Consider the following 25,876-nt stretch of genomic DNA (forward strand, 5'->3'; position numbering starts at 1 on the left):
GGTTGTTGCAATCTGGTACGTCGCTTCATTGCTATCATGTTTCAGTGGTGTTGCAAGTGGGGGTGATTTGGGTGTGATGAAGTAATCCAGAAATGCCACCAAAGTAGAACGGTAAGTTGAATTCTGTTGGCGTGGCAGAGTTAGGCTGGGGGAGGTGCCCTAAAAGTTTACGCACTTTGAGATGTAATCAATTCTGCTGCCAAATGAACATCGTTATGTCCAGCACACTGTGTGCTGGACATCTTGAATCCGCTTGCTTTCTTTCTTCATCCCAATTTTTCAGTTTGCCCACAAGATCAACCAAACGGCTCCAAATGCCTCCATCCAAAAAATCACTGATGTCTAGGCTCACATGAATATCCAGGTCTACATTCAAAAATGAATTCAATATTTAAAGTCGTTTGGTGAGATTTGGGCGATTTTGGGTGAAAAATTTAGTGTTTACAATCGATATTCTAAATATAGCCACGTGGCCGTGACATCATGACGATACATACATTTCTCGTGTGTCTGTTCTCATTTGCAGATTTCCTCTAGGTACCAATTCTGTTTCTGCTTTTGAAATTATTATACTCCCTACAGTGCGGGAACCCGCTACTACAGTGCGTGAAATGTTTCATAAAACGATGATATTTGCCGGTTCTGTATTTTTATTACGATGAAACATGTTGATGAAATAAAGTGATTGTGCATGTTGTATTTTCCAAATGCTGTTTACTTGTTTCCTTAGCATGGGGTGAATCCCATGATGGATTTGCTGGAGGACAAAACAGCGCAGCACTGTGAATGCGATGTCGGAGTGGATAAAATTCTCAAATGTTATTGGTCAACAGAATATTTAGTCCAGCATATTGACCAATCACGATGCAGGGTGGCATTGTCTCCCTGTATATCGCGCATATGCAAGATGCCACATGTGCCATGACATGCATGACATGCATAATTGTTGCGAGAAGATCGCTGATAAAATGTTGAGTCATCCTCCCGATTTCTGCCGAAATCATTGTTAACCCATATGGGGGCACCTACGGAGAACGCGTACCTTTTATAAAGCTGAAAACGGGCACTTACGGCTAATTCCGTATGTTATTTGAATCACCCACTACAAGGGAGAATCCCCATAACGTCATCAGTTATCACCGTGCAGCTGTGAAGAATGACCAATTCGCCTTTGTGTGTGTTTGATTTCGTCTTTTCGATGTATTTTGGGGGGAGGGGGGTTCTGAGGGAGGGACGAGACCAGCTATGGAGGATGCTACGGAAACATAAATTAAAAAATCCAGTATAGAGAATAGGCATGATAGCCGCCATTAACACGTTGACTGCTATCTACGAGTAAACTCGTAGTGATGGGTGCTTTCCAGACGCCAGCTATGAGTATGCTTGTAGTTAGGTAGTGTATTTTTCTATGGATTTCAAACTGTTTGTCAATTGCGAAGACATAAAGATTATGATTTGGCAATGAAGAGGAATCACGTACATACTAGATAAAACCATTATTACCATGTTTTACTTGAGTCTTTTATTGAATTTATGCCGTCTAAAATTTGGTCAACAGTACAACGTACAACAGTAATACAAAAATATATGAAACCAATAAACCAGTTGGAAAATAATTATGAAATATGTCATAAAAGGTAAAGACATGCATGATGCAGTCTGCGAATTATCATAATGCAATAAATGTTCTAAGAAATAAATAAAGAACGTTACGTTCAAAAACTGTACAATCCCTCCCCCCTCCCCTCTCCCCTCGACTTGTCTCTCCCTATAACTTTGGTATGCCGAACAACCAGTTGTAACATCACACAGTGGTTGGAATAGGGCCCTTAGGATTTAGAAAGGTTGCATTATGTTTCTCTGCCCTTGATGATTTTTCTGTAAGGACACCCCATTTTAGCCCATTTGGTGGGTCCATTTTATCAAGATTGCCTAGGGATTATGAGGGATTAGCAGTTCAGTTTGTGTATCTCGGGAATATTTCCTCCCCACAAAAGAAATAAAAGATGAAATATTGTGCAGCATCACTTTTGGGAACGAGACAGTTTGCCAGCAAATATATCTATCACAAAACGCTCTTTTGAAATTTAAAATTGACTGAAGAATAATGATTTTAGAGCTATAAAAGTAAAGCATTTTTGTCGATCTCGCCTGGTTCTCATCATTTGATGAAGCACCGCGGCTTTGCTGATCAGTTAGCGTACCCCCGCTTCGAGCAAGTCGCAGTGTTTTGCACACCCACCACAAAAAAAGGAAAAGTTTTGCATTTGTTCACGTTTTTTTCGTTTTACCTCGATGCGATATTAAACTTGCTATAAAACTAGTTGTAGTCGGTCAAAATTAATAAGATATGAATATCCGATTAGATGGAACTATGTGATACCCTAAGATGGTCCATTAAGCACCGACAACATACTAAACTGCTAACTACAAAAACACGTGATGATCTGGAGTAGAAAACGCTTTTTGAAAATTATTTTCAAACCATTGCTATCACTTCTCCTCAAAACTGTTGAAAAAAAAAAGCGAAACATATCGCTTTTCATATAAATGTCATCTTTGACATTGGATCTAAATAGTTCTATAGAGATCAGTGACTTTGAAGACTTTAGGCATTTGCTTGAAAATGGAATGTTTGTAACTGCCATGTTTAGCTGATCGAAGAATTGTTCTAAGTCCAATTGCGCGAAATTGGCTTAGGTATACCAAACCATGTAAATCGAAAGAGCTCTGTCCCAACGCACGTCTTCCGAAACGGGCGGTTGCTTTAATGTTGAAGCTATACTGTCTCTATTTGCCTGACTCTTTATTTGAAAGACTCTTTACCTACCCATGTCAGACTGCCCGCCTCGCATCCACACAGAAACGGGGCTTACTCTTGCGCTCGAGTAATAAGTACTGATTAATGGCGGCTACCACGAAGAACAAGCTATGTATTTTTAGCTCAGCTGACAAAGTCAGCAAAGCTGGTAATATTACTAAGGGAATGGTGTCTGTCCTTCCTTCCTTGTCACTTTTGGGCATTTTGTAACCGCAAGGCCTAGGCACTTCGTTGATGCTGCTAAATTAGGCGTAACCCAAGATGAACTCCGAAACCAAAAATCAGCGTGATCCGACCTACATTAAGCAAATGAGGTCATCGGGAAGTTTGAACTTCATTCCTTTATACCTCGATCCACAGAGGAAATATTGTTTTCACATCTGCCCGAATATTTTTTGATAATTTTTCATTATCACTTTTAATGGAATTAGTTTAGTTTTCACCGCCAGTTGGCGCTGCAGGCACATTTAACTGAATTTTTGACGATTCAAAAGCCCGGGCTATGACGTATAGTTGCACAGTTGTATTCTGTGCATGGAATTGGCCAAGGAACCAAGCTATATTTCAGCATACCCACTGTGACCAGTCTAAAGATGGAAGATTGATTTTGCAACACGGTAACCAATTTTCTGCTAAAAAGAAGTCAAGTAGGCGATATTATCACTAGTTCCTTTCCGTGGGTAGTCATAAGGTCTTTAGGGACTACTTTCAGAAATCAGTTCTTGAAAATTTGGCCGCGTGACAATTCCTTGAAAACAATATTAGAAGTGCACGCTCTGTTTGCGAATTATTTTGGAGAATTCCCACAGTATGTGCAGTGAATCGGCATGATTCTGTTTGCATTTTAGTTTTTAGTACTACGATTCTTACATGAGTAAAAAGTAGACATTCCAAGCAACACAATGATGTTACTCCCATAAAAATTGATTCAAAATTGACGGAGCTACGGCGTTCTGTTCGGCAATTGGCAGCGCTGATAAAATACATTGCATGTTAATGCATGCCAAATGGCACACTTTAAAAAGCGCTCATTGGACAACATAGGGAATCACCAGAAATGACGTCATCGCTGGTATAAATAAAAAATAGATGGGTTCCTTTTGACTCACTAGGGATAAGCAGTAGAGCACAATGTCATGAAAAACGACCCTTTGTAAATTCCAATCACCTGCAGGACAGGTCAATTTCTCTCAATAAAATTAATTTTGTTGACTCCTGTAATCTCTACCTTACTAAAAAAAAAAGACAGTGGTGTTAGTCCCAAACTGGTCATTTCTATTTATTTTGACCTCTGTTAAATCAGGATACCTCTCAATTACAGACAGCATTTTGTATCCTTGTGCTGTGCAACCCAGCCTGGACATACTACAGTTGTCCATGGAAAAGTCACATCCTCTCTGACACTTCTTGTCTGTAAAGCTACCGATACAACATACTGAACTAGGGATATCTTCCGTTGCCTCCTGTAATATTTACATACCATGGATGATTAGTTCAATCGTATTTCATCCAGCTGGCAGCTCTGCATTGGAAATTTTAGTGGTATAACGTGTTCTCTTGACCTTCAAACAGTAGTATAAAGCCGATATTTACTACTTTACACCCTCAGTGCTGTGTTATTAGGTCATCCAGCTGAGCACCAGGCCCTTGAGCCTCTTGTTCTTTTTAAAAGTAGATAAACCTTTCCTCAGGTGTGCCCGATAAAGAGCACATGTGCAAAAGTCTGACCAAGGTAGATATGAACTAATAAAATGACATTTCCACAGGAAATGGAAATTTGGGGGAACTGGTCCAAGCTACTGGTAATGTAACTGTAAATTTAGTGGCAATCTAATCATTGCATGCCGACTTACCGGCAGTGAATGTAAATCCTAAAGTCTCCTCATTTCACCGCCGACACAGTAGGGCAGGAAATCTGTCAGACGCACACACATGAACAAAGTAATTGAATGACGGCCTGAATTGATAGTGCCTACCTTAGGATCAGGTTACCCTTCTTCTACACAACATTCACAGTGCATTTGGGTCAGGTCAGCATCCCTGAACCGTTACTCATTGAACACCTGGTCTTCCATTATGATGGCTTTCAGTGCGTGTCTCGTGCGACAACCACCAGTGAGTGTATTGTTACTGTTGTCGCAGAATGGACGCGTGGGAAAGGAAGGGAATGTAGGGAGACTACCGATAAAGTAACAGCCCTTCTGACGGCCGATCTGGGGCGAGTTTATCGGCGGTGAAGGATGGATATACGCACAACGACGGTAGATCGGCAAGAGTAATTGACAATGTTGTGAGAGCCATCACTTGAAAAAGGAACTGTTTGTTTAGAGTTTAAAGCCACATTTTTCCATTTGGAATTTCCACGCACCGTGTACATTACATGTGCATTCGAATATTGGACATGTCGGGTATCTATTTTCGGAAATGTCGCTCTCTTTTTATTTTTACCTTCGATTGTGTCGATGACAATTTTGAAAGGTGATCGAATTGAACTTACTTTTGGCCTATTTGACCTTTTGGAATTATTGATTTCTACACCAACCAATCCTTGAAACTAAGAAAAGGCTGAATAAATGATGACGTGTCTGCAGGGCCTAGCCTAAACAGTAGTCAGTAACGCTTGAATATGCCTTGGCTTTAGGGCAGGCTGCGTGAGTGGAGTTGGGCGATGCCGAGGATGATCGTGTAATCGTAGGCCTTGGGACCTTCTCCCTTGTTCCCAAGTCATATAGAGTGCTGGTTTTTCGCCCCGGTTGACTGATTTCGATCATTCATGCACCTACATAAAGAATTTAAATACAATATCTCTCTATAGTCACAGAATAAAATTGCACACTTCAGTTGACAGAGGCCAACTGTTATGTAACTGGCATTGAACTATTTTGTTTAAATAAAACTACATTTCACAAAGTGCCCTCTTCTACTCTTTTCCTTTCATTCTCAGTATTAGGAAATGCACATTAATTCTATCTGTACTATTCAATACCATGCCAACATATGTGCACATCACGTATTTCACAATTGATGTCATCACTGTGCTATACATCAAATTTGCTGTAAATCAAATGTCGCATTTCTGGTTGAATTCAGAACTGTTGAGAATATCTTATTGAAAAATATTGATGACCTTGGTATACAGATAATATGATTGCATCTCATTTTTCTTGCAGATTATTGTTGCTTGTTTTGGTACCTATATCGCAATGTCGCCTGGGAACACACTGACAGCCGAGAGAGCTTTTGTTTCTATGTCTCTTCTGAACATTCTACGTTTCCCTATGACAGTATTACCCATGATGATCTCTTTTCTTGTAATGGTAAGTGCTGGTGCTCACCAACTTCTTTTCATGGTCACAGAGGGCAAGTGGCATGAATTGGTCATTTGCTGGTTACTATGGCACATTACTGGTGAACTCAAATTCACCACAGATCTTTGCCAATGTCGGGTTATATCAGGGATCAAAATTCAGTCTGGTCTGATTCGCAACTTGTCACCATAGGACCATGTCCAAAAGCCTAAAAAGTGCTTTTTTACCTTAACTTCTGTCCTAATAGCCACCAATGGCTGCATCTGATGACCATAAATTATCAATTGTCAGTTAGAATATAATATATCACATTTCTCAACCAAAGATCGATCTGGTGAGCTGAATGGCCCCTGGCAATTTCTTTACAGATACAATTGATTTTCAAACACAAATTGTTATTGATTCTAAAATACCTTGGTACCGTAAAGTCAACTTTTAAATGGAAAATGCATAAGCCTCGTTCTGAGAGTGGAGTGTTTTGGACACGCAACCAAGATGCTCTACCAAAGTTCCCGCGGGTTGCACTAAAATGTGGAAACCATGCACACGTCACGTCAATGGAATTTCAGCTCACTTCAGAAGTTTGAGGCTCTCAAAACACTGCTTCAAACACAAATCAGCCAAAGAAGCATCAACCACCCTAAGTTTTTTAATGAGCACTACACATATTTGCCGAGAAAAATGCTCCAAATAGCCCATTTGCGCGGATTTTAGCATCGCTTGAGCGAGCCGATGCGGACTTCCTATGCGCGCTGTACAAAATGTACATGTCTCATTTTCTGTAACGTTGCCATAACATAATGTAAACAATGGTGCTACCGGCGCTCCGGGCCGGCGATGGATGGAATTTGCCAAATTCGCACATATTCAAGTTATTTTCGTGGCCTATCTTTTTAAGTTTGAGGTATTTTAGAATAGAAATTGAACCCTCGGCTTCGGACCTTGGTTGAGTTACCAAGACACTCTCGGCTCGGGTTTGGACTGTATTTTAGCTCTACCCTCGAGTGTCTTGGTAACTCAACCAAGGTCCTCCGCCTCGGGTTCAATTCCTTAAATTCAATTCACGAGTGCACAATTTGTGTAATTCATGAATAGGTGGCTCATACAAAAAATTAACTGTTCACACTTCAGCAGTTTACTTTGACAAATTTGATCTTCATAATCCATTGCCTATACCTGAATCCTGGCATGGGACTTCGGTCTACATTACAGAATGAAAACAGTTATCAACTAGTCCCAGTGTTGACCAATAACCTGATTGCTTCCAAGTTTAGTCAATGAAATGTCCCGAAAACCGCATGGCATTTAGATATTCTAGGGGCCCTCATACCCACCCAGTTTCCAATATCGCTCCTTCTTGGGCAAAGGAAAATGAACTCTTGAAATCTGATGACCCGTTGTTAAAATGTATGGTACATAATGAGTCTTTCGAGTAAATAGACCCTGGGTCAAATTAGTTATGCTGCGAGGACATTCACAACCCTCTGATCTTTTTCAGGCACGTGTTTCCATCAAGCGATTGACAACATTCTTGAAAAGTGATGACATCGATGAGCAAAATGTGATATATAAAACTGGTGCCGGTAAGAAAGTCTTGTTTTTGTTGGAAGATCTACAGGTGGTTTGGCTTGTGGGGTTTTCATTCACCTGTTGCAAGACGGCCGTATTATGATATGTGCCTATTGTGCATCGTGCGTGCTATAACTTTAGAACTGCTAGAGATTTCACTCTCATCATACCTGTAGCGCAGGCAGGTTCAAATTACCTATACCTTGAATATTGCATGGGAATAGACCAGCAAACACAATGGAATTAACTGTTTCAATTTTCTTCCAAACTTTTCGAGTTCTTGCCCAGCATGGCTCGCCAAGGCCAGGTCGAATTCCGTGAGATTTCAGAGAGATGGTTTAATGACCGCGAAGCACTTCGAGTGATTTTCGAGTGATTTCGAGAACGATGCAGATTCTGAGAGTTTTCCGACAGAAAAACGGGAGTTGCTATTCATGGTGTATGCCTGTGGGAACCCTGAGCATTGCCTTTTTTTCGTGAGCTAATATTGTACATTGTATCGTTTATAACTAAATTAATTGTGATATCGGGATGAAGAGATGAATATACAGTGGAACCTCCCTCAGTGGACACCTCTCTATTAAGGATAACCTCTCTATTAAGGACACTTGTTGTGGTCCCAATTTGCTTGTCTCCATTCAATTTGACCTCTCTAATCGGGACACCTCTCTATAAAGGACAGCACTTGTCAGTCCCGAGTGTGTCTTTAATAGAGAGGTTCTACTGTATACATGTCTCTCAAAGCACCCTACATGTATGTTGCGGTGTAGAATATTGAAGTACTGATCAGAATCGTCTGACAAGGAAGGGTAAATGTTGGGTCAAGAACATAGCATGTGATTCCTAATTTGGTTCATTGTTTGCTCTTTAGACAATTTTTGGGGACTAAGTTGGTTACCAATTACTGAGAAATGGGTCCTTTTTCTACTGGTAATGTAGCCATAATGGAGATAATATGTTAAGGTAGTTTGAACTAAATAGCTGTTCATTTTGAATTATTTAGGGAACAACAATGTTAGTGGTTTTAAGCGAGTTTAAATCTTTGTATAAATATAAGCCATTTTCTCATTTCAGGTGATCCAATATCAATTCAAAATGGCACATTCAAGTGGTCAACAGATGAAAGTGCTGTGCTGAAAAAGTAGGTACTTTAAAATAGCATATAGTGGTGGAAACCCAGTATATAGTTACTGTCAAGTACACTTTTGCAGTATTAATACACTTTTTGACCATCGTTAATGAACATAAAACTCCTTATCTGCTGGATTTTGCAGAGAAAAAGTGCATTTTAAGTAGACTTTGGATATTGGTAGAAATCATGAGAATGCCAACGTACGAAATGAGCAGAATTCGAAATACACCAGTTGGAAATTTTTGTGGTTGGCCGGTCTGGCTCGGATCCATTAGGCTCAGTTTGTTGTGTAACCAGGATGGTGATGTTAGTGTCTTTTCATGTGCCAGGTGAATCTTCATGAAAAATGAACTGTCTTGTCTGAATATACAGTTCTAAGGTGAAATTGGTGTCCTTTTTGGCTCACCATAGGGGAGTCTATACAATATCGCTGTTTCCGTCATCGTCCGTCGTCATCTCTATCCTGTTTCAAAAACAGTTGGGCCGTTTAGACCACAGAAAAAAAGGCCCGATGAGATCCAATCGAATCCGAAAGCGGTCTAAATTTCCCTGGTGTAAACGCAAACCGATCGGGTCTCATCTGGTCCCATATGGTCTTCAAGTGGTCCACCTCTTTTGCTGGTTCCATCGGGGCTAATCTGGATGCATCCAGATGAAATTTGGTCGTCTAAACGGGATCGGGCCTAATGCGGTCTCATATGGACTTATTCTTTTTACCTACACGCATGCGTATTGGATTTGGTACTTCGGCAATGCTTAGTTTCATTATAAACAGGTGTATTTTCGCCGGAATTAACGTCGTTTGGATTGTCAGTTTTATAGTATTTTCTCTTGGCTTATTTTCATTATTCCAATATGGTGAAGTATAAGTTCAGGGACACGATTGTTTTCGATCTCATACATATTTGGAGCGATCAATGCATTCAGCGGAAGCTAGACAGCAGCTACCATAAGAACGATGTTTATGGTGATATTGCTAGACAGTTAAATGCTCTTCAAGAAGATAGAAATTTCGAAGAGAAGGCCGTGAAAGACAAGATCAAAAGACTTAAGTCTAAATACCGCATTGTAGCCCTGCCACCGCGACATCCTGCGGATTATTGGTGGAACCAAAAGAAATTAGTCCACATCGGTCCTCATTGTTGTTGAGCGTCTAAACAGGTACATTAAAATGAGACCACATATGGTCTGGAATGGGTTTCGATCGGATCGGATCGGAATGCAGTCTTATGCGGTCTTTTTGGAAAGCGTCTAAACAGCACATTAAATGGCACATTTCTTAACCACTTGAGCTGTATACAAACTTGAAACTTTTTAAACAGGACCGGTGACCTCTGACACAATGGTAAGTGACGTGCTCGTCAATAGAATTTTCATGGTAGGTTCTCCTAGCAAGAATACATCACATATCTTACAGGTTTGTGATTTGACCTAATTTTCAAGGTCGCAGAGGTCAAATGGTGTAAATTGGTGGTTTGAGTGTAACTATGGGACATTTCTTGACATCTTGAAAATTAAACAAAGTCGGATTGCTGACTATCACTTTAACTATGGTATGCTTGTTAATTGCAGTGGCCATTGATCTCATATTTAGTACACATGTACGGTACCCTGTAGTCAGGTGATCTCAGGCACTGAAGTGATCTTAGGGACTGATTCACTCCTTGGCCACCAGGGAGGCAAATCTGAAAACCTTAAAAATGTGATTATTGCTTTTAAAACTATTTGCCTGATTGCCACCGATCTGATATCATCGGTGCATCTAACCACCATAGGGTATAATATGTCATATGGGTTTTTGATTGACCTCCTTTTCAAGGTCGCAGAGATTAAATGGCATAACATTTTCATTTGGCTATATACTAGAGCACATTTCTTAACCAGCATGAATTGTCTACTAAGTATCCATGCGGTGAGCACAATGGCCCCTGGCCTTTTCATTTTATTCTTGTGACCGTCCCATCTGCCCCCACACACTCTAAAATTAAGGTCTATGTCCCTGTAAAGAAAAGAATTCATGGTGCACCGTCAAAAAGCAGTATTTTCTACAGAAGTGCTCCATTTCTGTCTTTTTCTCATATGTGCATGTGGTCCTATTAATCTGCGGGGGTCCAGGTGATGATCCTGAGGTGAAATGTGTAATAGCACAATAATGCACAAATTCTGTCCTGTACGTAACAAGTACCACGGTGTTTTGTGAATTCCAAATATCATACAAAAAAAATCCAGAAATCTAGGAGAAATCTACTGACCATTTCCATGATGTTTCCCCTCATTTGTTAAGGAAATAAAGAACTGATTGTAATATTTTCAGTGTCAATTTGAAAGTACCTACTGGTAGCTTGCTTGCTGTGGTTGGGCAAGTTGGATCAGGAAAATCTTCTCTTGTTTCTGCATTACTTGGAGAGATGATCAAAGACCATGGGACAGTCCAAATAAGGGTAAGAATTAAATGTATTATCCTACTGGATATCAAAACAACATTTCCTACCTGCCTTCAGAGTACATGGTGACCGCAAAAAATGCAACCCATGAATAATGTGTCCTTACAATTCACAATCATTTTGGAACTCCAACTCCAAATTTTTTGAACATTGACTCTAGCCTTTGTCTGACTTTCACATAAAATGTCCAGCCTGGGACTCTTGTCTTTGTGGAATGTAATTTTGAAGAAAAAGGGTGAATTAGTCCAGGAGGGCTTTTGCAAATTGTCGATAACAAAAGTGGAAAGCTTGACAGGCCATGCCATTGGATGGCTGTCATTGCTCTGTCAGATTTTCTATTGTTTGCAGGCTGTGTTATAAGAGAGTCTGCATTGACAAACCCCAAAGATCAAAATATGAGCCATCTCAATCGAGTGTATTCAATTTCACCTGATGTTTTTGAATGGATCACAATTGATAAGAACTTCACTTCAAGCACATGAGATGAAATTTTACACCTGATGCAGTACAGCTCAGATTTGATCTATAGGGTTTTCAGTGCAGCATGTCAAAGAAGAGAAGTCCAAGCATTTGAAAAACCTGAAATAAGAGCAATAGCACCCATTAAAAAGGCACAGCCTGTCAAAGATTGCATTTGTGTTATTGACAATTTTCATTTATGAAGGTGGTCAAAGGCATTATCAACATTTGACGACTTTCTATGAAAGGGCATACCACAAGACTAACTGATTCCCAGACTTGCAAATTTATGTGCAAGTCATATGTGCACAGACTGGAGTCATTGTGCACAAACTTTTGAATCGAATTAGGGTTACCTTTTTTGGGTCCCCTGTACCAGATTGTTACCCTCCCTCTTCACTCTTTGACTCTATTTTAAATAATAGCTCCGAATTTGTTTCAAAAACTTGTACACAGAGGGACATTGGGATGTTTGCAGCTTATTAGCTCAGAGATAGTCAAATAGATATTCGAGTGGTGTCCGTCCTTCCTTCCATCCATCCATTGACAAATTGGGCATTTTGTCGCACTTCAAATCTGGCTGTTGGGAAGAACAGCCCAAAATATGTTGCTGACAGAAAATTCAGCGTGATTTGACTACAATTCAGCCCACCAGGGGGAAAAATATTGTTGCTTTATTCCATCTGATAGAATTTTGAAATAAAGTTGAAGGGGTCTGCATAATATTGAGGTTTTGATACAAAATTGATTTGTTTTGATTTGTATCACCAGTTGGTGGTATTGGGCAAAAAATGTAAGTTGGCACATTGCCAGCTGTTTGAATTTCGCGGTTCGAGGCAACACTTGTGCATCCAGAGCAGCCAATCTTGACACTAGGGGGGCTGGTTTTGTTCCTAACAATGCCTCTAGTACTAGGAAGTTGCAACCATCTTGAAAAGCAGTGCCAGGGATATAGAAAAGGAAATAATTTTTACCCCTCAGCCCAAATGGGCTAGAGGGGTATTGTCATCACGTGCACCGTCCGTCCGGGCGGGCGTCTGCTACTTGGTTTCCGTCGATTTCTAGGAGAACGGCTTTGACAATCAATTCAATTTTTGGTATGTACATTGGGGGTGACTAGAGGAAGTGGTCGGATCAATTCATTTTTAGCTCAGCTGACAAAGTCAGCGGAGCTAGTCAAATAGCTATTCAATTGGTGTCCGTCCTTCCATCCATCCTTCCATCCATCCAGCCATCTGTAGACAAAGTTGGGCATTTTGTAATCATACAACCGAGGCACTTCAAATCTAGTCTTGCTTATAAACACCGCAGAAAATGTTGCTTACGGAAAAAAATTTGGGCGATTCGACTCAAATTCAGCTCCCCAGGGGGCAAAATGCGTAAATGAAAAAACAATTTTTGGACGCTCTATTCCAGCAGATAAAAGCTTGAAATAAAGTTGAAAAGGTCTTCATGATACAGAAGTTTTGATATAAAATAGATTAATGTCGATTTATGTCACCAGTTGGCGGTAGTGAGCAAAACTGTTGTTTGACCCCGGATGACCCCGCTTTAAATTTCCCGCCGAGATTACCTGGAGAACTATCATCAAGAAAATGGCGGCGACCTTTTTATTTCTACCGGAGCGATGATTTGCAAGTGACAAATTTTCTTATTTAAGCCTTTACGGAAATGTATTTTGGTACGAAACTTCACACGTTTATAGAAAAGATCAACGAGAATGTGTTCAAATGCCCTCATAACGATGAGTTCAACGGAATTTGGTCAAAACAACCTTCGAATGGAGTCAACTTTCTTTGCGAAATTGAAGCGACGACCTCATTATTTATCGTAATTTATGCAGATCTGAGTCCAGCTGATGGGTGATGTTCTGATTTGTGTTCAAACTATTGGAAACTTCGGAAATTAGTTCTATTAATTCTACTATTCTGCAGGAGTATATTATAGCCATTGATGTTGACAGCTAAAAGCACGAAAACTTTGTTGTTGATCGTCGGGGCGGATTGATATGTGGTTGTGCGTCCAAGGCGATTAGGTCATTCAGTTAGTTTGAAAAAGATCATGATCATAAAGATGCGTGTTGTGTTATCATAACCGGAAAATAAGTTGAAGTTATTATTAGTACTACGATTATTACATGAGTAAAAAGTAGACGTTTAAAGCAACACAATAATGTTACTCCCGTAAAAAAACTGTCAATTCTCCTTACCACAGAAGCCAAGCCATCACTGTTATAGTGTTATGTTATGCAGGGGCTTAATCAATTACCTGCACTCCCTGTGGGGTGAATAACATTACCTTTTGAACAGCTGGCTGTAGGGGGATGATTGGAACAGCCGGTATACCTGCTGACCTGCTGAACCCAGGTTAATGTTATTTTCAATCCACGATTGCAGGTCACCTGATTTTCTAGATTTCGCGGGAAATGAAATTGTAAACAAACGCATGTGTGCCTTGCATGTGTGCAGTTCAAATGTAAACAAAAATGTATTTTTGGTACTTTTGGTTGCTGGACTTGGGTTTTCCCGCAGTTAGGAGCTGGGGTCAAATTGGTGGTCAATTGTTTATGGGTGCTGTTTTAGTCAGAGGTAGCCCTTGATTATGAAATGAAGGGATTTTCAAATTAAGGTGACCATGGTCTTTTTATGTGCTCACCACAGCTTTCATTTTCAATACTTGATGGATATGAAGAGGCGTGCGGAACCTGACATGGCCTTACCAAGGAGCTCCTCACGGTGCTGAACTTCTAGCTTGCCTGTCGACTAAGTGCCTTTTTGACCGTGACATTGCTACATGTAGGAGGAGCACGCATTTTAAATTTATAGTAGTGATAGTACAGTTGGTTCGAGCCATTTGGAAGCCGACATGTGAAGGCCGATCTGGGTTCTCCTTCTTCTCCGTATAAAAAGGGTCATATTGCTGACTAAGGAACAAGGCATATTGGCATTGCCTCATCATCTCTATCGGACCAATTGATATACTTTTATATGCACGCATACATCACGCCATTTCAGGGTCTGAGTCTGTGGACAATTGGTTTGATTAATTTGTCTCTTCGATATTGCTCCTTTATTGCATTAGATTTTCATCGCAATTCAATCTATTCAAGATGTAGCCAATTTGAACCTGTCTGCGCCAAGGATAGATCGACTCACTAGAGATACGCAGTAGAGCACAATGTCATGACCCCTTGTATTGTAAATTCCAACCACCTGCAGGACAGGTCAATTTCTCTCAATAAAATTAATTTTGTTGACTCCTGTAACCTTACCTTATTAAAAAAAAGACAGTGGTGTTAGTCCCAAACTGGTCATTTCTATTTATTATGACCTCTGTTAAATCAGGATACCTCTCAATTACAGACAGCATTTTGTATCCTTGTGCTGTACAACCCAGCCTGGACATACCGCAGTTGTCCATGGAGAAGTCTCATCCTCTCTGACACTTCTTTTCTGTAAAGCTACCGATACAACATACTGAACTAGGGATATATTCCGTTGCCTCCTGTAATATTTACATACCATGGCTGATTAGTTCAATCATATTTCATCCAGCTGGCAGCTCTGCATTGGAAATTTTAGTGGTATAACGTGTTCTCTTGACCTTCAAACAGTAGTATAAAGCCGATATTTACTACTTTACACCCTCAGTCCTATGTTATTAGGTCATCCAGCTGAGCGCCAGGCCCTTGGGCCTCTTGTTGGTATGTACATTGGGGGTGACTAGAGGAAGGTTCCTTTCGAAAACAGGCTCGTTTTTATTCTCAATATGGTCACCAGGGCAACGTGCTTGAAATCGGTTTTTGTGGAGAACGGCTTGGAGGATGGAATCAATTTTTAGTGGGTGTAGGCCTAATGTAGTTTTGTAAGGGGAAGGTTCCTTTCGAAAATCAGCGCGATTCGAAATTCAATATGGCCGCCACGCTCTCATCGTCAAAATATGTTTCCACAATTTTAATTTCCATATGCAAACTAGCCACTCCACTAAGCCAACTTCACCATTATCTCACCTTCAACCTTAATAGGCTGAGGGGTTATGCTCGCTTTGCGATGGTATTTTTTGATTTGCAAAGAGGCTATCGCATCACCAGTAAGCCCGCAAAATGATTGCTGTCCTACGCTGCATTTACATTTCTCAAAAAAATCACCACAAAACCGAACAGAAAGTATAAGCTTTTATTTATAAAGATCATAATTTGTTATTTATTGATAAAATAAAATGTTTCATGAGAGAAAGTGTTGCTAATTTGGCCTGAATAAGACTTACAGTCTGAACTGATGACGCAGTGTATGACATAGAATCATCAAACACCTGAATCTCAGGATGCTGATATCCAAGATGGCGGCAATTGATCAATTCCAGTGTCTGAAAATTTTTAATTTGGCACTCTGCGAGTTTGCCGAGCAACGTCACAGTTGCGCAGTTATGTTATGTGCACCTGAAGCTGCATGTAGACACAACAGCCATTTTGATAAGTGTGAAGCGATTATTTGAATGGAATCAATGTATATCGATCAAACGCTCAATAGACCCGGTGAGATGTCTTGATTAGATTCTTGTGATTTGTTTAAAGGACCATTGGGATTTTTATTGCAGTGTGTTCTTTCTTTTGTTGGTTCATTAGAAAACTCTTTTTCTGAACGTGTTTAATGCTTTTCCAATTTTTTTTCATCAGTTATCCAATATGCCTGCCAGGGCAGCCATCTTGAAATATGTTTCTGGGCATTTAAAGGAGAACACTTTCATGGATTGCAATGATTTTCACTATAGGGATTGCCAATGGTGAGACAAATGTTCCTTTCGATAATGGGTGCCATCAACTATCCAAGATGGTCGCCAGGGCCGCCATCTTAAAATCTGTTTCCAGGCATTCAAAAGGAGGACGCTCTCATGGAATGCAATGATTTTCGATGTTGGAATTGCCAATGGTTGGATGAAGGTTTGGAATGAATTGAATTTTACCGCCGCGCTGCACATACAGCACGGGATCATGGGATTGTATTATGTAAGGGGTTCAGCCATGTTTTTATTCTTATGCCGGTCGCTGATAATAAAGCTCTATGAAAGACATCCGATTTGTCCAATATATTAACCACCGACTCTTACACGGTGGCAGCGGAAAAAAACGCAGTCATGGTAAGAAAAGAATAAAGAGACTGTAAAACTGATATGCCCTGCAAATAGTGAGAAATGGCCGTTTGAAGCACGACACAGCCGACGCAGTTTCGGAAGTCGAGAAACAAACATGGCGGACAAAATGCCCAAACTAGATTGGGGAGCAGGCGATGTGGCTGAAACGTTCAAGTTGTTCAGGTAGAGGTGTGAACTGTATTTCCGAATCAAAAAGATCACAGGCGAAACTGCAGTTGCCCACATACTCCTGGCTATAGGGGAAGAAGGACTCAAATGCTATAATAGGTGGGACCTGTCGGATGAAGACAGTAAAAAGCCTGAGGTGATTTGGCAACGATTCGAAAGTCAGATAGAGCCAGCAGAGAACTTTCGCATTTGTCATTTGAAGTTGCACGACTTCCGACAGAATCGGGGGGAAAATATCGATGATCCTGTTACGCGAGCAACTGACAGCAGCAAGCTCAAATATGGCGTTCCTCAGGGGTCGGTTCTTGGACCGAAGTTATACACGATGTACACTAAACCCCTGGGTACTCTTATTCAGATGCATTGCCTGGACTACCATATGTACGCTGATGATACACAGCTCTACATTTTCTTTCCCAAAAAAGATCTGGTGGTTCAAAGTAAAGCTGTCCAAAACCTCGAGACATGCCTTAAAGCCATCAGCAATTGGATGAGCTCAAACTTTCTAAAACAAAACGGTGATAAGACAGAAGTGATGCTGTTCACCCTGCGTGGAGGCCAGGGCCGGTATTCATAAACGTACTTATGTCTAGGTGTAACGCCTAAGTACCCCATAAGTTAGGTGTTACGAACAAGTCGTATTCAATATGCTACCAAAGTGGTTCGTTACACCCAATTTTGCACTTAACTTTAAGACACCCCCAAGGGTGTCTTAAGTCGAAGTCCGTTCGCCATAAACTATATTTTCCATCCATTTTGGACAAGACAGCCAAGAGGAATGGCAGCATTTCTTTTGTTACGAGAACAGTTAGTTGGAGTGCGTGCGATTTGTCGCGAAAGGGTATTTAGAGACCGTCTGCATCCACTGGATGAATATGACGATGTTGAGTTGTACCAGCGTTACCAATTTGACCGTCAAACGATTTTGGAATTGATAGATGTTGTCGGAGATGAACTCGATCCCATCACCCTACGAAACCACGCATTGCCAAGGGAATTGAAGGTTTTAGCACTTTACGCTTTTATGCTACCGGATCGTTCCAGTTGACTGTAGGCGACACAGTACACGTCTCACAGCCAACTATGAGCCGTGTAGTTACCCAAGTTACAGCCGCTTTGCTCCCTTTACTGCCAAGAGTCGTGCAATTTCCAAGGAATCAAGATATTCCCAATATGGTTGATGAGTTCCATGAGATTGCCAATTTTCCCGGAGTTATTGGCCTAGTAGACGGAACGCACGTGTGGATTTTGGGCCCCACCCAACACGAGTGGCGATATGTCAACCGGAAGAACTATACGTCAATAAACAACCAAGTAGTGATGGATGCAAGATACAGATTTATCAATGTAGTTGCAAGATGGCCAGGAAGTACACATGATTCCGTTATTCTAAGAGAAAGTGGCCTTGCAACTATATTTGAGGAACGAAATGGCGAGGAACTGCTTTTAGGCGATAGTGGATATCCCGTGCGACCATGGCTGATGACGCCATTTCTTAATCCAAATACGCCACAGCAACGGAGGTACAACAGAGCCCACAAGAAAACAAGGTGCTTGGTTGAAAGAGGAATCGGCCAATGGAAAAGACGATTCCATTGCTTACATGGGATGTTGAGGCACACACCACAGAAATGTTGCGAAATCATTGCTGTCTGCGCCATTCTCCACAATCTTGCAAAAGACAGAGCTTTACCAGATTTTGATGAAGATCCAATTGAACACCGCCCACAACCATTAGTCGACCCAGCAAACGTGATTGTTTTGCCAGACAGGATCAATGGGGCTGGAAGAAGAGATCAAATAGTCAATACCCACTTCAGATAAATGTAAGTGAAATAAATGATGTGAACAATTATAATGTTAATCATGACTGTATTTCAACAATTGCACGAAGTTACAAATATTCAAATATTTGTGAAATTGTAGTCTGAATGTGGTGCATGTACTTGATTACTTCCATAGGTGGTAGGCATGAATTGTCCATAACCTAACTTTTGCTTCTTTAATTGAAGAACCTCTATTTCTAACGATAGCTTGTTCTTTTCCATTTGCAGCTTTTCAATCTCTAATGTGACTCTAGTCTTCTCGAGAGCCAAAAGATCCTTGTGCATCTCTGTAACTTCTGCAGCAGCGTCATCACATTTACGTTTCTCACTCTTTTCAGTTTCCTCAGGCAATGGCGGGCATAGCTTGAACGGCAATGCTGCAGGTGGATTGAGACGCCGCGTTGTCGTGAAACGCACCACAGCTTCATTATTTGTGGATGGACTGGAAAACAAATACAAATTTGTGTTAATGAGATGCACTATTGTAGCTTCTCTTTTCATGCCACATTGAAATGTTAATTACTGTCTAAATTGGTATTAATAAAAAGCTTGTCAGTTCCAATCTCATTCATAAATTGTGATTAATACCTTGTTAGACTAATGGGAATAGCCGATGTTGAAGGCTCATCCTGTGTCAAAGTTGCAGCATGTGACTTGGCCTGGTTGGAACATCGTGCATCTTTCATGGAACTGTCAATACCACCTTCTATATCATGTACAGTCGGATCGTTTTCTCCCAGTATTGCAGCCACTTTCTGCGAAATTTCGGCTCCACTGGTGCTGGACCACCTCCTACAAAAGGGATATTAGTTTGTTACAATACAACGTATAGAGTAAGGATGCATATCTTTAAGGCTTGGTTTTCATTGAGCTACACGGTATACTGATACGCTGGTTAACAAAAGTTTTATGGTCATGAACCCCACTGTGGGGCCTTTGTTCACCTGCGTGTCCGTATACTGTGTAGCTCTATGTAAACCCAGGCTTAGGCTATAGAAGAAAATGGTTACAAACCACACGGCACCTAAAAAAACGGCACGTGCGCTGATGAGAAACAAGTATTTTCAAATAGGCCTATTGTACATAAACAGTGATTGGCGCCCATTCTTACCTGTCTTTGCGAGTTCCTTCCTATAGACTCGATATTCATCTTTCATAGTAGAGCATATATTCTGCCATTTCTTCTGGAAATCTTTCTCACTTCTTACACAGAAGGGATTCCTTTTGTTCATTGCATCGGTGATATTTAACCTCGCATCATGTTTCTTCCTATTTGAAACTGTGGAACTAAATTTCGACGTCAAAACACAAAATAACTTTTCATATTCGTCACACAAACGAAATTTCTCATCATCAGTGAAGTTTTTCTTCCGTCCCGATTTGTTCCCTGCCATGATTCAAGCAAACTGATTGCATCGGGCCTTTACTAGCGACTTATAACAGATGTGAGTAATGGGCATTGCCTTATATGGAAACGTTCTCCATGCAATGAACCCCTGCCATAACCACATAAACCGCAAGAAATGTGATTGCAAACCCTAGCAACGGCGCAGAAAAAGTTTATTCGTTAGGCCTAACTTTAGGTCTTACGCTGAGCCAAGTCTAAGACTTAAGGTCCTTTATGAATACCGACATAGGTGTTACACCTAGCTGAGTGGTACGCTCGTAGTTTAGGGGTCCTAACTTAGGAACGTTTATGAATACCGGCCCAGGCCATTGATCACATCTCATTTTCTGTTGATGGTTGCATCACTGAACCGTGCACAGCAGTTCGCAACCTGGGAGTTATCTTTGACCAGCACCTCACCATGGAGAGGCAGGCTAACTCTGTTGCTCGTTCCTGCTTCTCTCACCTCCGGAATATTGGTAGATTGAGGAGTTATTTGCCTGCTGATGCAACCAAGTCACTTGTCAATGGTCTGGTAACATCTAGACTTGACTACTGCAACGCTCTTCTTGATGGTGTCTCAGGTCAACTGGTGCAATCCCTACAGAAAGTTCAAAATGCCTCGGCACGTTTGATCACTCGTACTAAAAAGTTTGACCACATAACACCTATACTGATCGACCTACATTGGTTGCCCGTGAAGTTTAGGATCCAGCACAAAGTTCTCATCCATGCTGTGGCGAATGGGAATTTGGACGTACGAAACAAGATGCGTCGTTCTTCTAATGCGTATTTATTTACACTATTAGGTAACATTGCATTCTGAAATATACAGAACAGTCAGTCAATAAAATGATCGAACATTAATCTTACATAATACACTAAATAGCCAATGAATAGAAATAAATTTACATGCAATCCGATCTATACATAATATTATATTCTATGATTAACGTACCTGAAGGTTTACGACTTGTAATTGTTTCGGAAACTGAAGAAATTGAAAATACGGTGTTTCTCTGATGATGGATGAATTAAAATAAACACCTCCGAAACGTGCTGCTGCGGATGACGTGCACTGTTAAGGTGAGCGTCACGGATGACGTGCGCTGCTGAAGCTGCGGAGGCGCAATATGATGGCGCGTCAAACCCGAATTTGCACGCGAAACAGTTCAGCACAACCCTCCGGGGCCAACGATAATAAGATACATTGTATTGATAATAACTATGCGGAGTCCATTTCCAAGATCACACAGCACTTCTGACCACTGCATTTCTTTTCACCAGAGTTGGTTCTGACCTCTACGTTTCGGACAATATTGTCATCTCCGGGTTATACTTCGATTATCTGAGCAACATCCCACTTTCCCCGTGGAATGTTCTGATCTGTCAAGAGAACCACGTCCCCAACCGTAACATGACGTTTAGCATTCTGCCATTTGGCACGGCGCATGAGAGTAGAGAGGTACTCCTTGACAAATCGCTTCCAAAACTTCGTGGCGAGAGCTTGCACAAACTCGAAGCGTTTGTGCAGATTTTTCGATTCTACAAACGGCCCTTGTGGAATTTTTGTTGAAGCTCGTCCTATCAGCAGATGGTTAGGAGTGAGTGGACAGAAATCATTGGCATCATCGCTTCCGTATCCAATCGGTCTTGAGTTAACCAGGCTTTCCACTTCGCTGAAAACAGTTGACATCTCATTCCATGTAAGCGTCTGACCACCCACAGTAATTCTAAGTCCGCTCTTGATCTGCTTGTTTAAGCTCTCTTAAAAGCCACCTTGGTGGGGACTCAAAGGCGTAATGAATCTCCAGTAGATATCATGAAGAACTGGAAATTCTTCCTACTGCTTGCGTCCCTCTTTGGTAAGTTTCCTGAGTTCCTTCTCAGCTCCAATGAAGTTTGTGCCGTTATCTGATATTATTGTCTTGAGCCATCCGCGACGCGAAGCAAATCTGCGAACTGCTTGGAGGAAAGATTGAGTCGACAAACTTTCCACTATTTCCAGATGAATAGCGCGAGCAGTGGCGCAAGTGAATATCGCGCCCCACGCCTTCATTTTACTGTTGCGACCATATCTCAACATGAATGGACCGAAGAGATCCACTCCAGTAGTTGTAAATGGGGGTGCGAACAATCGGAGACGACTGGCAGGTAGATCACCCATTAGGGTGCTATGTGGTGGCTGTCTCAGCTTCCGGCAAATCACACAATTTTTCACGGTTTCTCTTGCGAGGTTACGACCTTTGAGAATCCAGTACTTGCTCCTACTCACAGAGAGTACGCTCCGAACCAGGATGCATTAACCGACTGTGGACATCTTCCATCACCAACCTAGACATGTGCCCAGAGGCGGGAAGTAACACAGGGTGGATCTGGTCATAAGGTAGGCTCGCTTTTCTAAGTCGACCGCCTACTCGGACTACTCCATCTTTAACGAAGGGAGCAAGATCGGGACATCTTGCTTCCCAATTTCCCAGGTCTCTTTGAGTTTGAACAATCCAATAGTTCTCTGCTGCTCTAATCTCTTCTGGTACAAGTGTGCCCTCTCTTGACTCAGCTCGATCCTGTATTCTACACTTCAAGTTGTGGACAAACCGAAGACAGAGTGCGGTTACTCTCAAAAGCTTTCCCCATGTCGAAAACTTCTGGCATACAATCGGCGACACAACTTTCATTGCTGCGCAGACTGGCTTTGGCTTCTTTCTTTCCTTGTCTTCTGCAGGTGCTGAGATCTCCGCCTTTGATGGCCAATCCTCCTTTGGACTCAGAAGAAAGGAAGGTCCACTCATCCAACGTCCGACCATTTCTGAAGCTTTCAGTCCACGAGACAGGTCATCAGCAGGGTTTTGTTCTGTTGGGACGTGATTCCAAAGCTCTGGATCCCGTGTCGATTGTATTTCAGCCACTCGCACTCCAACAAATGGCTTTAAATCGATGGAATTGGATTTAATCCAGTGAAGAACTATCTTCGAGTCTGACCCGAGGTGAACTTCTGGCTTTTCGCGGAGCTCAGTGTGAATCGTCTTTGCTGGACGAGAAGTGACTAACGTGGCCATCAGTTCCAATCTTGAAAAAGTGGATTAACGCAGAGGGGCAACGCGTGCCCTTGTGGCGTAGAGGCGGATGCTTGTAGGACCAGTGAGAGTATTCCAACGCGTGTATGCCACGGCGCCATATGCTGTCGAGCTTGCATCTCCAAATACGTGCAACTCTGATGATCCACCAATTGCATCTTTCGGCTTTACGCATCTTGGTAGTTGTACTTTCTCAAGCTCCTTGAAGTCTTGGAACAGTTTTGTCCATAGTTCTGTGTAGTCCGGGGGTACTTCATCATCCCATTCTAAGTTATCTAACCTCCAAATGGCTTGCATCGCAACTTTGGCTCTTATGGTTATAGGTGTTGCCAGCCCAAGGGGATCAAAGAGCATCGTTTCGTGAATGTCTGCATCTGCTTCTCTTTCACTTTGAACGTTATCACATCTGCCTCTGGGTCCCATAAAACTCCAAGTGTCTTGACGTCCTCTCCACTGAGATTGATGTTTGGAGCAGACTGTTGGTCATTACTCGTTGTCTTCTGAACAGATGACGGGGCAGAGCAGTACCATTCTTTCACCTTGAATTTCCCATCATTCAAGCTCTCGTCTATGTCCATCATTCGCGTGGTGGCATCTTCAGTGGATGGGCAGGAGTGAATCAGATCATCCATGTATCGATCATTTCGCAGAATCCAGGCGGCCTCGGGATGAATGCACTGGAACTTCTCGGCAATCTCTAGTATAACGAAGCTCGCCATGTCAGGCGATGGCTTATCACCGAAAGTGACTCGAGTCATACGATAGACATCTGGCTCCCTCGTACTATCCAAGTTCCTCCACAGAAAGCGATGTACCTCTGTGTCCTCAGGTTTCAGTTTCACTTGAAGGAACATTTTAGAAATGTCACCCACGATTGCGATAAGATCCTCGCGGAAACGTATGAGAACACCCAGTAGATTCCCCATCAAATTTGGTCCTTTGAGGAGGAAAGAATTAAACGAAACACCTTTGAAGACGCAGGCGGGATCGAAGATTACACGCAACGGAGTACTTATTTTCTCAGGTCTGTAGATTCCATGATGAGGCAGGTAATAGGTAGGTCCAGTAACTGGTTAATCTTGATCGACCTGGACGGCCCATCCATTCTCTAGGTATTGAGAAATGACTTTGTCATACATGGCAGCCTTCTCTGGAGTCTTGGACAGACTTCTTTCCAATGAGGCGAGACGTTTTTCAGCTAGGACATGGTTATCTGGCAAGAGTGAAGGATCCTTCTTCCAAGGTAAACCAATGACGTAGCGGTCACCACCTTTATGGCAAGAGCGAGCAAACATGTCCATGGCCTTCTTGTCCTCTCTAGACATTATATCCTCCGGGCAATCACAATTGGTGCTCTGACACCTATCGTTTCAAGGTTGTACAATCGACTCAGGGTTCTCCTTCCTCACAAAACTGATGGACGTAATGGAGTCGACAGAGTTATCTGGACCGATAACAAACCATCCTAGCATGGTCCTCTTTCCAACTGGCTCAAACGGTAATCCTTGTCTGATCTCCTGTTCTACGTGTAAATGGCTGTAGTGTATTCCAAGGATGAGGTCAACTGGGCCTGCTTTGTGAGTGAACTTTAGATCCGAGAGATGACTGAACGAGGATAACCATGGTCGGTCTAGTGGAGGAATGCTGACAATCGTGCGATCTATCTCGTGAGCTTCTATTTCATGCTCCTCACCTCCTGTCAATGGTGCAATCCAAAACTTTAGACGTCGGCTGTTGGTCTGGTTGAGCTGGTCTCCTCCCACAACAGAAATCTCAAGTCCCTCTTTCTTGCCCTGCAGTCCCAAAGCCTTGGTGAAGTCCTTCCGAATGATGGTGGTAGCTGCTCCACTGTCAATCCACTCCACTGTCAACTATCTGACGGAGGCTTTCGGAAGCATTTACATCGGCGAGGTAATTTATGCGGTTGAGCGTAGCTAAGCAGTTGACAATGTCAAGCGAAAAGTCGCAAATAGCTTCACGATCAAGAACTTTGGGCCCCTTTACAAGCCTGTCAATGCAACCACGGGCAATTATACTCTTGGGCTGGTATGCACCAGCTAGGATGAACCTCAGATTAGGCTTAAACTAGGCTTAAGTATGGTTTAAAAAAATAATTCGTATGCACCAACAAAGATTAACTGTTATCCAGGGTTTAAACCAAAGATTATTTTAAACCTACCGAGGGGCAGGTTTAAGTTTAGATTAAGTCATTTTTGAAGAAGTGGCTGAACTGAAAAGATGGACTGGATTGACGCTCTTGAACAAGTCGACCATTTTGAATGGCCTGAATGGTCGAGATAGGAGCAATCCGATGGAGGAATTTAGAGATGGTGAATTCCACAAGAGATATCGCTTCACCAAGGAGAACGTTTTGATAATTTTGGGTTGGATAGAGGAAGATATTGCGCCCAACTCTACCAGAAAATGCTGCTGTATCACCAATTAACCGGCTTTTACTCACTCTGCGATTTTACGCCACCGGTAATTTCCAGATGACCGATGGAGATCTTGCAGGTGTTCACCAGACTACAGTC

The 25,876-nt window shown here is 41.8% G+C and overlaps 1 protein-coding gene across 5 annotated transcripts in view; it reads left to right on the plus strand.

Annotated features, from left to right (window-relative positions):
• The window catches only part of LOC135488430 (multidrug resistance-associated protein 1-like), a 312,354-nt gene that overhangs the window by 101,735 nt on the left and 184,743 nt on the right, over nucleotides 1-25,876 (plus strand). For all 5 annotated transcript variants that reach the window (XR_010446979.1, XM_064773049.1, XM_064773066.1 and 2 more), the window contains 4 exons: nucleotides 5,992-6,138; nucleotides 7,628-7,712; nucleotides 8,773-8,839; nucleotides 11,145-11,271. Coding sequence is in view for 4 of the 5 variants with exons in the window: in XM_064773049.1 (XP_064629119.1) it covers nucleotides 5,992-6,138; nucleotides 7,628-7,712; nucleotides 8,773-8,839; nucleotides 11,145-11,271 (426 nt within the window). In the remaining variant the exon portion in view is untranslated. The remainder of the gene's footprint in view (nucleotides 1-5,991; nucleotides 6,139-7,627; nucleotides 7,713-8,772; nucleotides 8,840-11,144; nucleotides 11,272-25,876) is intronic.

The sequence above is a fragment of the Lineus longissimus genome, chromosome 1 (assembly GCF_910592395.1).
Source record: "Lineus longissimus chromosome 1, tnLinLong1.2, whole genome shotgun sequence".
NCBI lineage: Eukaryota > Metazoa > Nemertea > Pilidiophora > Heteronemertea > Lineidae > Lineus > Lineus longissimus.